Raw genomic sequence first — 15,384 nt, forward strand, 5'->3', positions numbered from 1 at the left:
TGGTGGAGTTAATCCCGTCTAATAAAAGGCACATGAGGTACATGTTTAGATTATATATATTTTTAAGTGAAGCTTAGAGAGAACATAATTTTTTCAAAGTGCCACTTTATTACAAAAGTATAAACTTGACTGACATTTTCATGAATAGTAATCTTGATATAAAACATTACAATCTTTTGCATTTTTAGCACTTAATTACACGCTTCGAGTACAAGACCCTGTAGTCTGATTAGCAAACACACAACATTAGCTGCCACATAAAACTTAACTGGGCTTTTCAAATAACACACCATAACTTAAATTGCTTGGGAAAATTAAACAACAACATCCAAATTCACATTTTTCATTGCTTTGCAATTTTGTCACCAGATAAGTCATTCCAAAAATACAGCCAAACATAAATAGTAAAAGATAGATTTCTTGACACCAATTATATATTTATTATTCTTTCTCTTTTTGTAACATACGCACGTACACATTGCATCAACATACAGAATAATAACCACATTATGTGCTGGGTATATTTGGTCAAATGAAGTTCTTTAGTGTCCAGGTTGAGATTACATTTTGTGTTATACTTCAAATACGCTCCTTTACAATATCTCTGTTGTGTCGTTATCATTTGTTGTCACTGCACAGCTGAATTGTTTTTATTTTCATTTAGGATCACACTGGCAATTGAGAGGACATAAAAATGTTCATCAGTGTAGTGATGAGATCGCTACAGAGAGTGTTAATGAATGCTCCACCTGCGTTCAAAGCTTAGGAGGGTGAAATCACCATCGTGAGGCTGCAGCAGTATCTTGATTGAGCCACAGTTTTGAGACTGAGGATGGAGCTATTACATTTGTGTAGACTTCAACAGAATGTCCCCTTGACTTGATATGGCCCCTGACTTGATATGGCCCCTGTGGTTCAGATAGTAGTATCCTTTCCTCTCTGTGTTGAAGACGAAGGCAGTGACCAACTTGACAGTAATGATTGCCAGAGATTCCTAGTAGTCAAAGCTATCCTGAATTAAAATGACATTGTGCTCTCTAAGAGAAACAAAGCAACATAACAACTAAACAATCAGTAAAAAATAATAATAATAATGTTCTTCGGTACCACATGACAGTGCTTGATTTTTGTTTGTGTTTTTTTAGCATGCAACATTAAGCAGGCAAAGTGCAGGAAAAGGATTGGCAAGTAAAAACAGTAAAACTGAAGTAAAACACTTAATTTACAGATGGTAGTGGAGACAGTCCATGTGATATGTAACAAATGAAAAGGGAAAAATATCTGGTATTTTTATCTGTGAATATGGTCAAAAGTATTACTTTTTCTTTAGGAAGAATGCCAACATTTTTGCAATTTAGTTAATTATTCTCTCATTTGACTCTTTGTCCCTGAGCTTTCAAGTCCTTTGATTAATATTAATTTATTTTATATTATTATTTTAATTCCTTCCTGAATCACACATCGACCAACTTGGGGAAAAGGTCTGCCATAAACAGACTAAGTGCTACATAGAGAGAAAACTGAAAGTTGTGCTCGTTCGTAAACTAGGGCTCCAGGATTGCCAGTACAATAACACTGTTTTAACCATGGAAATGAATTATGAACTCAGCAAAAAAAGAAACGTCCCTTTTTCAGGACCCTGTCTTTCAAAGATAATTTGTAAAAATCCAAATAACTTCACAGATCTTCATTGTAAAGGGTTTAAACACTGTTTCCCATGCTTGTTCAATGAACCATAAACAATTAATGAACATGCACCCGTGGAACAGTCATTAAGACACTAACACTAGGCAATTAAGGTCACCTTTATGAAAGCTTAGGACACTAAAGAGGCCATTCTACTGACTCTGAAAAACACCAAAAGAAAGAAGCCCAGGGTCCCTGCTCATCTGCGTGAGTGTGCCTTAGGCATGCTGCAAGGAGGCATGAGGACTGCAGATGTGGCCAGGGCAACAAATTGCAATGTCCGGACTGTGAGACGCCTAAGACAGCGCTACAGGGAGACAGGACGGACAGCTGATCATCCTCGCAGTGGCAGACCACGTGTAACAACACCTGCACAGGATCGGTACATCCGAACATCACACCTGCGGGACAGGTACAAGATGGCAACAACAACTGCCCGAGTTACACCAGAAACGCACAATCCCTCCATCAGTGCTCAGACTGTCCGCAATAGGCTGAGAGAGGCTGGACTGAGGGCTTGTAGGCCTGTTGTAAGGCAGGTCTTCACCAGACATCACCGGCAACAATGTCACCTATGGGCACAAACCCACCATCGCTGGACCAGACAGGACTGGCAAAAAGTGCTCTTCACTGACGAGTCACGGTTTTGTTTCACCAGGGGTGATGGTTGGATTCGCGTTTATCGTCGAAGGAATGAGCGTTACACCGAGGCCTGTACTCTGGAGCAGGATCGATTTGGAGGTGGAGGGTCCGTCATGGTCTGGGGCGGTGTGTCACAGCATCATCGGACTGAGCTTGTTGTCATTGCAGGCAATCTCAACGCTGTGCGTTGCAGGGAAGACATCCTCCTCCCTCATGTGGTACCCTTCCTGCAGGCTAATCCTGCTCGTTCTGTGAATGATTTCTTGCAAGACAGGAATGTCAGTGTTTTGCCATGGCCAGTGAAGAGCCCGGATCTCAATCTCATTGAGCACATCTGGGACCTGTTGGATCGGAGGGTGAGGGCTAGGGCCATTCCCCCCAGAAATGTCCGGGAACGTGCAGGTGCCTTGGTGGAAGAGTGGGGTAACATCTCACTGCAAGAACTGGCAAATCTGGTGCAGTCCATGAGGAGGAGATGCACTGCAATATTTAATGCAGCTGGTGGCCACACCAGATACTGACTGTTACACCAGATACAGACCCCCCCCTTGCTCAGGGACACATTATTCCATTTCTGTTAGTCACATGTCTGTGGAACTTGTTCAGTTTATGTCTCAGTTGTTGAATCTTGTTATGTTCATACAAGTATTTACACATGTTAAGTTGGCTGAAAATAAACGCAGTTGACAGTGATGACGTTTCTTTTTTTGCTGAGTTTATTTCTATGATTTTACCCACTAAAATGGGGGAAGAATTTAGGCAATTTTCCCTCTAATTGTGCTGTGCACATTGTTAAAATAGTGCTACCATCCTACAGATTTCTCTGTAATAGTTTTGTGCTCATTTCTCATCACTACCTTTGGATTCAAGATAGGGGTTTGACCCAGCAAAGGACTTTCTCTTCAGCCCGTTAACCACTGACCAACCCTTTTGCCCTAGGCTCTGAAAGGCAGGAAGTTATGACTGTAATGTAGACAGTATGTGTGAGTGAGCATGAGAGGGGCTCAACCAGCTCTTCCCAACCGTGGTCTTCTTTTTGCTGGGAAGGAGGTAAGAGGTCAGATAGGTCACAGCCTTAGAGCCCAGTGACATACATCTCCATGCCGTCGTTGAAGGTGAAGATGGTAGTGGTGCTAGAGTTGGCAGTTCCGCCCTGCTTCAGTTCCCCAATGCTCTCGTACAGGTTCTCCCCGGGCAGCAGCAGGGCTTTGGCTGGAAGGTGCTGTAACTTGGGGGTCTGCTGTGTGGGCGGCGGCGGGGGAGGCTGCTGCTGCTGCAAGGGCTGATGGGATTTCTTCCTCCTGGGCCTGAGTGTAGCGCAGGTGTTTGGAGGCCGTTCGGTTCCTCCAACTCGCTTCCAACCACCACCACCTTCCATAGGCTCATAAGTGGGGTCGCACTCCTCCCCCGTCTCGATGGACTCATAACAGTGGTCTTCCAGAGTGGCAGAGGCTCCTCCGACGGGTTTCCCCTCTTGCGGGGCCCAGGTCTGTGGCTTGACCACCACACTGAATCCCCCATCTCGCTCCCGGTCCCGGTCACCACGCCCCAAGGTCCGGAAGCCAATGTTTGCTGGAGGAGACCCAGGAACAGTTCTCTTCTTCTTGCCTGGTTTGCATACCTTGGAGTACATCTCTGCAACCTGTAAACCACACAGCACAGGACAACCGTCAGTACAAATCAAACTGATAAACACCATACACACATACAGTACTTTGTAATGACATACATACTCACCATAGCAGTGGAAGGCTGTATGTTCTCTCCACTGTGAGGACTCAGAGGGCCTAACGGTTTGTTTTGGAGCATGGTGATGTCATCATCCTCTGGAGGCTTCCAAATGTACTGCTCTCCATTACCCATGAACACTGCCTCCTGCCAGCCAATCAGAGAACAGGATGAATGGGTTGTCAACTTCACATATGATTAAGAGGAAACACAAAACACAAAAATAAAACAAATAAAAGAATGCTTTTGTATAATACTTGGTGGAATGAAATGAAAAGTAATCTTTCAGGCTTACTATTCAAAATCCCTTTTTGCTCCCCTCTGCTAAGGAGTATACAAGTCAGTCCATTAAACCTCTACTGGATTGGTGTCCCTAAAACGGGACGGTTTTGCTAACGTGCGCTAATGTGACTAGAATGACGTTGTAAAATTCTATTTGAGTAAAAGTCTAAAAGTATTTGGTTTAAAATATACTTAAGTATAAAAAGTAAATGTAACTGCTAAAATATACTTAAGTATCAAGAGTAAAATTATAAATCATTTTAAATTCATTATATCAAGCAAAGTAGACGGCACCATTTAGGACAGCCATGGGCACACTCCAACATTCAGACATAATTTACAAACGAAGCATGTGCGTTTAGTGAGTCCGCCAGATCAGAGACAGTAGGGATGACCAGGGATCTTCTGTTGATAAGTGCGTGATTTTGACCATTTTTCTGTCCTTCTAAGATTTCAAAATGTAACGAGTACTTTTGGGTGTCACGGAAAATGTATGGAGTAAAAAGTACAATATTTTCTTAAGGAATGTAAGTAAAGTAAAAGTAGTCAAAAATATAAATAGTAAAGTAAAGTACAGATACCCCCAAAAAATACATAAGTAGTACTTTAAAGTATTTTTACTAAAGTACTTTACACCAGTGCAATTTACAATAGCTATTACAGTGAAAAAATACAATGCTATTGTTTGAGGAGAGTGCACAACAACAAAACACTTTTATCACAGCTGGTTTGATACATTCACCTCTGAAGGTAAATAATGTACTTACATTCAGTAATCTTGCTCACATTTGTCATCCTGAGAGTCCCAGAGATATAAATGTACCATAGTTTAGTTTGATAAAATCTATTTTTATATTCAAATGGTGTCTCTTCAGCTTTCATTTCTTTCATCACATTCCCAGTGGGTCAGAAGTTTACATACACTCAGTTAGTATTTGGTAGCATTGCCTTTAAAATTGTTGAACTTCGGGCATGTTTCAGGTAGCCTTCCACAAGCTTCCCACAATAAGTTGGGTGAATTTTGGTGATTCCTCCTGACAGAGCTGGTGTAACTGAGTCAGGTTTGTAGGCCTCCTTGCCCGCACACAATTTTTCAGTTCTGCCCACAAATGTTGTATAGGATTGAGGTCAGGGCTTTGTGATGGCCACTCAAATACTTTGACGTTTTTGTCCTTAACTTTGGAAGTATGCTTGGGGTCATTGTCCATTTGGAAGACCCATTGGCGACCAACTTCCTGACTGATGTCTTGAGATGTCGCTTCAATATATCCACATAATTTTCCTTCCTCATGATGCCATTTTGTGAAGTGCACCAGTCCCTCCAGCAGCAAAGCACCCCCACAACATGATGCTGCCACCCCCGTACTTCACAGTTGGGATGGTGTTCTTCGGCTTGCAAGAATCCCCTTTTTTCCTCCAAACATAACGACGGTCATTATGGCCAAAAAGTTATATTTTTGTTTCATCAGACAAGAGGACATTTCTCCAAAAAGTACAATCTTTGTCCCTATGTGCAGTTGTAAACCGTAGTCTGGCTTTTTTATGGCGGTTTTGGAGCAGTGGCTTCTTCCTTGCTGAGCGCCCGATTCAGGTAATGTCGATATAAGACTCGTTTTACTGTGGATATAGATACTTTTGTACCCGTTTCCTCCAGCATCTTCACAAGATCCTTTGCTGTTGTTCTGGGATTGATTTGCACTGTTCGCACCAAAGTACGTTCATCTCTAGGAGACAGAACGCATCTCCTTCCTGAGCACTATGACGGCTGCGTGGTCCCATGGTGTTTATACTTGCGTACTATTGTTTGTACAGATGAATGTGGTACCTTCAGACGTTTGGAAATTGCTCCCAATGATGAATCAGACTTGTGGAGGTCTACATTTTTTTTCTGAGGTATTGGCTGATTTCTTTTGATTTTCCCATGATGTCAAGCAAAGAGGGACTGAGTTTGAAGGTATGCTTTGAAATACATCCACAGGTACACCTCCAATTGACTCAAATGATGTCAATTATCCTATCAGAAGCTTCTAAAGCCATGACATCATTTCCTGTAATTGTCCAAACTGTCTAAAGGCACAGTCAATTTAGTGTATGTAAACTTCTGACCCACTGGAATTGTGGCACAGTGAAATAATCTGTCTGTAAACAATTGTTGGAAAAATGACTTGTGTCATGCACAAAGTAGATGTCCTAACTGACTTTCCCAGAACTGTAGTTTGTTAACAAGAAATTTGTGGAGTGGTTGAAACACTTAGGTTGGAGTCATTAAAACTAGTTTATGTAAACTTCAACTGTAGATATGTGAAAGTTAGTATTTTTCAGTAGGGAAGGTAATTATCCATCATGTTTGATATTCCTGGATGTGTGTAAACTTAACATTTTTATTATCATAGCATTTTTGTATGTTCTCTGTAGTTATGTACTTGAAAATGTATCAATTGACCAATTCGGGCACATTTGGGCAAACTCCTGGAAAACTTGATAAAATATATAGTGTAGTAATGTAATGCTTCACTGGATCAGTCTGAAACTTTGCACACACACTGCTGTCATCTGGTGGCCAATATCTAAATTACACAAACTCCTATCTGGATATATAGCCTTTCTCTTGAATTTCAAAGATGATGAAGATTTTTTTAAATAGAAAACGCATATTTTTGTATTCGTATTATCTTTTACCAAATCTAATGTGTTATATTATCCTACATTCATTTCACATTTCCACAAACTTCAAAGTGTTTCCTTTCAAATGGTATCAATAATATCATATCCTTGCTTCAGGTCTATAACTACAGTCAGTTATATTTGGGTATGTCATTTTAGGCGGAAATTGAAAAAAAGGGTCCGATCCTTAAGAGGTTTTAAAATGGGCCTTGAGAGAGGAAATGTGTGCAAACAGACAAATAAATGCATTTCATTTGACTCTAAACATTACAATTAAATGTGTAGCTCTTAACAGAATTGCTTGAGCTACAAAGAGGCATCAGGAGAAATCGACTTTCAATGCTCTATATACAAAACACATAAACACACACAAATACAGCCTTTAGTAATACATGTAGGGAACTGCAAAGACATGTACAAATAGGCAGAAAAATGCAATGAAATGAATCAACATTTCTGAACACATTGCCTTCGTCACAAGGTCTGACTTTGGCAAGGACTTCCTACATGAACAAACTTTATCTTTATCATTCTGTAACATCAGCCATTTCTCTACCAACCTTGGGGAAGGTGGGCAGCTTGAAAGCATCCACGTTTTTCCGGGGCATCTTCATGCTGTGAGGGTGTGGCGGAGGCGGGGCAGGGTGTGATGGTGGGGCGTGGCGGGGAGGTGGCAACGGTGCCTCCCCCATATCGGTCCCGCTGTCTCTCTTCTGGGGGACAGCCTTGTCCACCTTCCGGAGCTTCCGGACGCAGGCGTACTCTGCAGTCGTCTCCGGGGGTTGCGGATGAGCCATAGCCTGGGGCATGGGCTCAGGCTCGGGGAGCGGTTCATTCAACCCATCCCCATCTAGATCAGGGGGGGCAGGGGTGTTGGCTGGGACGGCCGGAGGGGCTGGGGTGTCGGTCTCTCCGGCCCTGCCCACTATGGCGTAGAGGTTGTTATCAGGGCCACGCTTCGGGGAGGAGCGTTGACCTACCTCAGAGTAGGTGTGCTCCCCGTCCTCTCCGGTGCCAGAGGGGATCTGGGGTAGCGTCCTTCCCCCTGACCGGAGGTCGGAGTTGGACCGGCGGCTGGGCAGGAGGTCCATGCTAGACGGACGGTTCTTTTTAGATGACTCTGCAGGACACATGGAAACCAGAAAGGTTGGCATTCTTTCACCTACAGTATATGAAAAAAAGCCTTGTAAAAGTGGTAAGGATCAGTGTTTGTTATGTGGTGAATATTTCTACAAACTGAGCTGAACAGTGACACTCTTATGCCTAAGAGTTTTACTCACTTTTGCCATTGCAATTTAGCTTGTTCATCTCACCGTCCGACTTGCTGATGGAACGCAGCTTTGACTGCCTGAGTATACTCTAACAACACATAAACAGACAAATGTTTTTATCAATTGCTTGTGAATGCTAAATGCATCCATGTTTTACCTAAAGTGTTAAATGTGGTTATTGGAGTGATCTCTACGACTCACCATGTCCATCAACCTGTGTTTCCCACTTTCACTGGAGACATTATGCGTCTTTCCCTTCCTATATTAAACACAACAGTTAATGTATTATAAACATGCAAACAGCTGTGTCCGTGCGTGTGTACGTGCATTTGTACGTGTGTACATGCATTCGTACAGGTGTTACGCACGTCACGCTGCTTGCTAAGCGAGTACCACTTCCTCCTGATTTGGCTCACAACGAGAGGCTCGAACCCAGGACCTCTGCCTTGCTAGCACACGTAACCACCCTCCTTGACAACGTACCGACCATTTAAACTATCAAAAGATATCTAATTCGATAGCTCCATCGGCAAAATTACAAACTAGCTGTGGAGTGAGTTTACAGTATGTTCTTAACTCTGTTACTCATAAATGTGTGTATATCCATGTGTGCACATGGTCATGCACATTAACTCATCTCACCTCTGGCAGCCCACACAGAGCACCACGATGAGGATGGTGACGATGAAGGCTGAGGCAGCAGCGATGGCACCCAGCAGCAGGACCTTGCCGTAGGTAGGAGACGTGAAGTTCAGCCCGTCCTGCATGGAGGCCATGTGGGAGCGCTGGCGCTCTCTCTCTCACAACCACACACTCACCACACACATACAGACCACAACCTCCCTGGGATCTGCCGAGATGGAGAAGGAGAGGAAAGAGATGGATTGTTTGTCATACAGATCAGCTGGTCTTATTTAAGAACACAGAATTAAAATGGGGATTGGGGCAAACATATAATTCAAATAAATGGAGAACATGTCATGACACACAACAGTTTCTTCTATTCCTCTAGTTGCACCAATAACAAACAAAAGGAAGACAGGAATATACAAAAAGGTCAACCATAGCATTTCTGCCACTCATTTTCTTTGTCCTTCTCTTTTCTGTCTCTCTTCCCCTCCATTGACTGTCATTTACCCTCTGGCCTCTTTATCTTCCTTTGGGCTTGTTAAGGATTTGTGCCATTTTTTTCTCTTTGCTTTCTGACAGATCCAAAAACATCAGGTCGCTAACCTGAAGTGTCCAAAGAGCCCATAGTTCTAGATGAATATCAGTCCCAGCAATGGAGTTGATATCCAGATTCAAATTTGTGCTGGACTTATGTCTTTGAAACGAACACAGTGTAGTCTAAACCATACACTTAGTCTTCAGTCTACACAGGGACCATCCTTACCAGGACCTTTCCTCCACACACAGATATCAATCATCCCTGAGACACCAGTTGAAGATATTCTGATATATTTGTTTGTTTAAGTGTAATATAATTCTTCACCTCTGTAATTATCATAGTTTTCCAACGTTTTTAATAATTTGTTCAAAACACTGTAAATATTGCAGAATCAATGAGTCACAGCGAAGATAAAATGACTGCAATACAGACAGACACAGAAACAGAGAGAGGAGGCCCACATTGTTATCTTATTCCAAAACCAAAGAGAAGACAGAGAACAGAGGAAACTATATTTTCTTAGATTTTGTTTTTGTCCTCCAAGCTTTTTCCTCTCTCAGTGAAAGAGATGTTTTAGGTAGGCAGTTTGGTTCAAACAATGAGGACAAGTTCTTATCAGGATTGTTTAATGATGCCCTCCAAATCTCCGAGGGACATCAGATATGCAGATGTGTTTCTGATATAACTGTCCTGGGACACTCTTCAAGGTTTACTAATGATTTACTTATTGAACTACACATTTACAGAAGCAAAAATATTCACCACCAATGGTTTGAACCAGCAACCATCAAGGTACTAGCCTATTTTGAAACAGGTTCCCAAACCTCTTCTCGCATATATATTCATTGGAGAATATATTGTAACGCTCTTCAAACGAAACGATTCATATGACTCATCCCACTCTGGTCTACAGTAGAGTCTAAAGTCTCTATACCCTCAACTTTCATGACTTCCCCAGAGCATATCATAGCCTCTTGTTGACCAACAGTTGAGGCTGAGTAGGTACGGTCTCAATTAGTACATGGAAGGAAAGAGGCTGAGAGAGGATCAACTTTGCCTCTGCATGTGGCTATTGGGACATCTGTGCTTCTGAATATATTAATACTAACTATGGAGTGCCATAACATGGCATGAAAAACATTTGACATTTAAATCCTCAGGACACACAGCATGCTGAGGTACAGTATATTATGCCTTGCTGTCCTTGTTAACAGTACAACATTGTTTTAGGCCCCACTCCCCTCATCTCCTCTCGAACACTGGTTCAGACCAGCTGCTAGATAATTAGTAGGAACAGTATGTCCAGTTTCACAGGTGCTTTTCCCCTCTTCAATTAACTCCTACTAGGTTACTCCTATTTCCTTCTCTCTCTCTCCCTCACACACACAAACACACAATTTTCTCCCCTCTCTGTCTGGCATCCCTATCTCTCAACCATCTTTTCAATTTGACATAATAGTAAATGGTCTCCTACAAACAGAGAGCTCTGCACTGAATCCTGTTCCAGTATAGAGGAAACAGGTGGGGAGGTGTGTGGGGGTGGGGGGTTCCCAACATGTGGAAATTCCCAACATATGGACATTTCTGACAGGGAATATCACCACCAACAGACACTGTATGCATTATTCTGCCAAGTGTTGATACTGTATCTTTGAAGCATTTATCTTATATCCTCTTTGGGATTGGGAGTAGATAATCAGTGGAATACACACACTTTGTTTTCATGTTATCCAGAAGAGTGTCAATGGTGGTCAGATCAATTCAGTGGCTATGGGACCAATGAGCCAATTTGGTATGCACTAACATGGTTAGTATTGTAGCTCATTAGCATACTAGTGTGGTGATCCAAAATGGCTGAAACAGCTCAGTTAAATAAGCTTTAGCCTTACCATTGCAGTGTGGTGTGATGGTGGTCTGTACAGTGCTATTAGGGCACATGTCAACATTGCAAATGATATGGGAGACAATGTTCTGATTCCTCCAAAAATATGGTTTCATCCAAACCGCCTTCAGCTTTCTCACAGAACGACACAGAGTGCTTTCAACAGAGCCCAAACGCTGGCAATTAAATCCCTGGTTGATATATGTTAATATAATTTATTAATAAAATATATTTTGCTACACTAGAGCAACTGTCAACCCCTACATACAGCTCTTTTGGCAATGACTGTACAATACATTGAGGCAGGAAACATGCTTTATCACACTTCTGCGTTACCTTACTACTTAATGGACGTACTTATATATTTTATACTGTGTGTAAAACGTGTCCTAAAAATGTTAAAGGCAGGAGGTGAAAAGACCTGTAACATTATAAAATGTTAAATATTTCTCACTAGAATTCAACTGTCAACACTCTCCCCAGAGTTCACCCAGAATATGTATTTTGTAACACTCTCACCAGAATATCCTGAAACACCCAAATGGATCCACAATTCTATTCATTCACAATTCTGACAGATTCCAGTGTAACTACACCTAAATCCCATTGAGAACAGACCACAGATGTAGAGAGCAAGAGCAAGGCAAGAGGAAGAGAGGAAGCAGTGTAGGGCTGGGAGGAAGGTGAGGAAGAAAAAGAGAGGCCATCAGCATGTGAGTAGGAGTTCTGTGGCAGGTGCTTGAAGGAGCTGAAAAGCTGATGATGAGAAGAGGCTGTCATTTCCAGTCTCTCTCTCTTTGCGTTTCCCCTAGGTTCTTAGGCAGAATGACGCCTCAGCACTGCAGTGTAATCTCTGGCCCTAGAGCTCTTTCTCTAAACGAACCAATTGGACGTTGCGCTCCGAGCAAAGCAGTCAAATGGCCCTCAACCAGAGGCTCCTCTGCTAAACAAAGACCCTCTCCCCAGCCAGATAGAATCCCCTCATCCTATGGCACTCTACTACGCATTTTTTTTAAATGGTTGGGAGAAGCACGTAACTGGAACATCCCTCATAAACCCCAGGCCCATACAAACAGATCTTCCTCTGCCTCAAATCTAGGGCTCCAGTAATTAAAACATGTCAGCACTCCCTCTCTCTGGGTGATTTCTATGCTATCAGTTGAGCACAGGGAAATAAATTATTACAGGATGTTCCTTTAGTTTAAAACGAATATGCAAGACCAACCGAAGCATGCAATGCTCCAGTAATATAATCCATAGACAAATAGAGGAGTAACAGCAACACCTTAGAGGGCGGGGCGGCAGGGTAGCCTAGTGGTTAGAGCGTTGGACTAGTAACCGAAAGGTTGCAAGTTCGAATCCCCGAGCTGACAAGGTACAAATCTGTTGTTCTGCCCCTGAACAAGCAGTTAACCCACTGTTCCTAGGCTGTCATTGACAATAAGAATTTGTTCTTAACTGTCTTGCCTAGTAAAATAAAATAACAATTTAAAAAGAGTTGGTAGGCTAGGGTTACCCTAAGGAGTATACACACAAAGAGAATACATGTATCAAAAAAGAGACCTTTGTAAAAATCATTCTGGGGGTTCCAAGTCAATTGTGTGGTCTCCAAAATACTGCTAATGGCAGTTCTGACACTTCTTTCAGGTGTCAAGAACAGTGAGTGGACAGAGGTAATTGTGCATCCAACTGGGAATGTTTCTGGAAACTTTAGGTAGCCTAAAGTTCCAGTAGAATTCCCATTGATCAGCCTTATTGTTTACCAATACAGTCAATCAATACACCAAAACATGATCACATGATGAATGTCCCCTAGAGACATAGTATGATGCCAAATTAAGGCATTTTACTGGTGGTCAGTAATCTGCTTCTCCATCACATCATCAAAACCTTTCACGCACGCACGCACACACGCACACACACACACACACACACACACTCACTCACTCACTCACTCATATGCCAACAGATTTAATTTCATTGTCTCTATTCTCTATGTCCTGAACTGTCCCTGGCCACAGCAAGCAAAGCATCATCTGCTTCAATGCTGATCAATCAATTGGGAGAGAGTAGACCCACCTTATATCTGAGTCATTCCAGTCACACACACACACCACAGAGCACAATTACCCACAATTCAAAACCCATGGGTCTGTGTGTGTGTGCATGTGTGAGAGAAAGAAAGAGATGTATGATCCTGTGATGATGTGAAAGAGGTCAAATACTTGCTTGCAATAACGATGAACCATTTTAGCCCTGAGTGAGGGAGAATATTGTCTCTGAGAGCATTCTCAGTTGCATGTTTTCACCCAGGCATATGTGTGAGTATTGGGTGCCATAAAGACTTCATAGGCTACAGGAAGCTGATCATATACTGGCCCTGTGGTTCTTCTCTCCCTCCATGGCTCTGAACTCCAACTGAGATTAATTTGTCTACACCTTATACAGCTGACAAAAGCAAATCCCAAACCACATTTCTCCTTTGATACATTTGATCCTGTAGCAGGATCAGACATATGTATTCTCCACAAGTAAGCAACACACGTAGGCTACACGCGCGTGCGTATAGAGAGAAGGGTGTTAAACGCTTCCTAACCATCAGTCCAGTAGTCTGCTATGTGCCCGTATAATGATTCGCGCCCTTGCCTGCACCAACCACAACACTCTCATAGGCTGGGTTTTAACATCGAGAACCTCGACAGCTCAAACTGCGGTGGTTCCGGAGACAACAGGTTAGAGCCCAAACACCGAGCAGGCATGGCACACCATGACACTGGCCATGACAGAGAAGACGGTGTGAACAGATAGATCACGCAAGGCGAATTTGGCAGTGCCAAGGCATTTGTCAAAGAATGCCACCCCCAAAAAGGTTAAAATCGATGCAGTGGTGTGTGTGGTTTCATTCACTGTCTGACTAAACTTGGGGATCTCTATTCGTTTACCCCTTAGTCTATGGTTCCCTCCATAATTAAAGCATAAAAAAAAAACATGTCAAGATCAAAGTGAAAATGAACGCACAACGCCGGTGTTGCTTGGTCCCTAAGGTCAGCAGCTTGCAACTCACACCACAAAGACATACCCCCATTACCCCTTTTTGAAGGGGGGGGGGGGGGTGGGGGGGGGCAGAAAACAGTCATTGTATCAGTCTAATGTTAATTATCTTTCATGATTCACAGAGGCCTCTTGAATGCTAAGCATACGACATCGACGTAGGCTACACATAAACGTTTACATATTGCTCGCATCCAGGTTATCTGATAAATCGGTTAATTAGACATCGAATCACAAAAGCCAAGCAGTGCAGTGACATTGTGGCTGTTGCACACGTGTCTGCTGTACTGTATGTAGGACCACTAGAAATTATGGTAACGGAGCCTGTGAACAACACAAAGGAAAAAATCGCATAATGCTATGTATAAAGCTGACCAATCAATGATCAAATGGCAAAATGTGAAAAGGCTAATCAAATGTATGTCAGCAAAAACATCTAGAATCTAATGATGTATATATATGAGAATTTCTCACATGCTGACAGACATGCTTAAGGCAGAGCATTGTGCCAGGAGCTAATCTCATACTCACTCAGCTCAGCGATTCGGGATGCGCGACGGCGCGCAGCATCCACCTTGGTCGGTTCCTTCAAATTCTGCTTCCACTCGGACCATCCACTCCTCACTAGCATAATCAATTAAAGGCGATAACCGGAGCTTCTTGTGTGTGAGAAAACATGAGCATAATGCATCATTGCGTTTGGCATTTTTTGACACCTCCGTTCACCCCCTGTGAATGCGAACCGTTTCCAAAGGGAAAAGCAAAGCAAGCAGACAGATTAACTATTTTCCACTGTATCACCTGTGTTGTATCGAACTGTCAGATTTTCCTCCAGTTTTTCAAACCCCCTCCATCTATCTCTCTACACTCTATTCCTCGCTCAGCTCAATGGTAGAACCATGTGACGGAGAGAATTTGAGAACCCCAATTATTAGTATTTTGTTTCTATCTAGCGCCATCACTCGGACGGACCGGGAAGCGAATGAATGCAATGGAGACTGGAATAATAT

General features: G+C 42.6%; 1 protein-coding gene across 1 annotated transcript; it reads right to left on the reverse strand.

The window, feature by feature from the left end:
- Nucleotides 1-470: 470 nt before the first annotated feature.
- On the reverse strand, nucleotides 471-15,300 carry LOC109908567 (proteoglycan 4). Its single transcript, XM_020507233.2, has 7 exons — nucleotides 14,906-15,300; nucleotides 8,916-9,123; nucleotides 8,475-8,532; nucleotides 8,283-8,361; nucleotides 7,563-8,122; nucleotides 4,066-4,203; nucleotides 471-3,970 (listed from the first exon to the last, which is right to left on the reverse strand). Exons 2-7 carry the CDS (start codon nucleotides 9,047-9,049, stop codon nucleotides 3,404-3,406), a joined length of 1,536 nt encoding a protein of 511 aa, XP_020362822.1. The 5' UTR covers nucleotides 9,050-9,123; nucleotides 14,906-15,300; the 3' UTR covers nucleotides 471-3,403.
- Between the last annotated feature and the right edge of the window lie 84 nt (nucleotides 15,301-15,384).

Source organism: Oncorhynchus kisutch, linkage group LG17 (genome assembly GCF_002021735.2).
Source record: "Oncorhynchus kisutch isolate 150728-3 linkage group LG17, Okis_V2, whole genome shotgun sequence".
Lineage (NCBI taxonomy): Eukaryota > Metazoa > Chordata > Actinopteri > Salmoniformes > Salmonidae > Oncorhynchus > Oncorhynchus kisutch.

Excerpts from the sequence above, each read along its gene's own strand:
- LOC109908567 (XM_020507233.2), bottom strand. The coding sequence starts at position 9,049 with ATGGCCTCCATGCAGGACGGGCTGAACTTCACGTCTCCTACCTACGGC. Across the intron at positions 8,362-8,474 it reads AACACAGGTTGATGGACATG|AGTATACTCAGGCAGTCAAA; the intron begins GTGAGTCGTAGA and ends ATGTGTTGTTAG. Across the intron at positions 4,204-7,562 it reads AGCTGCCCACCTTCCCCAAG|GAGGCAGTGTTCATGGGTAA; the intron begins GTTGGTAGAGAA and ends ATTGGCTGGCAG.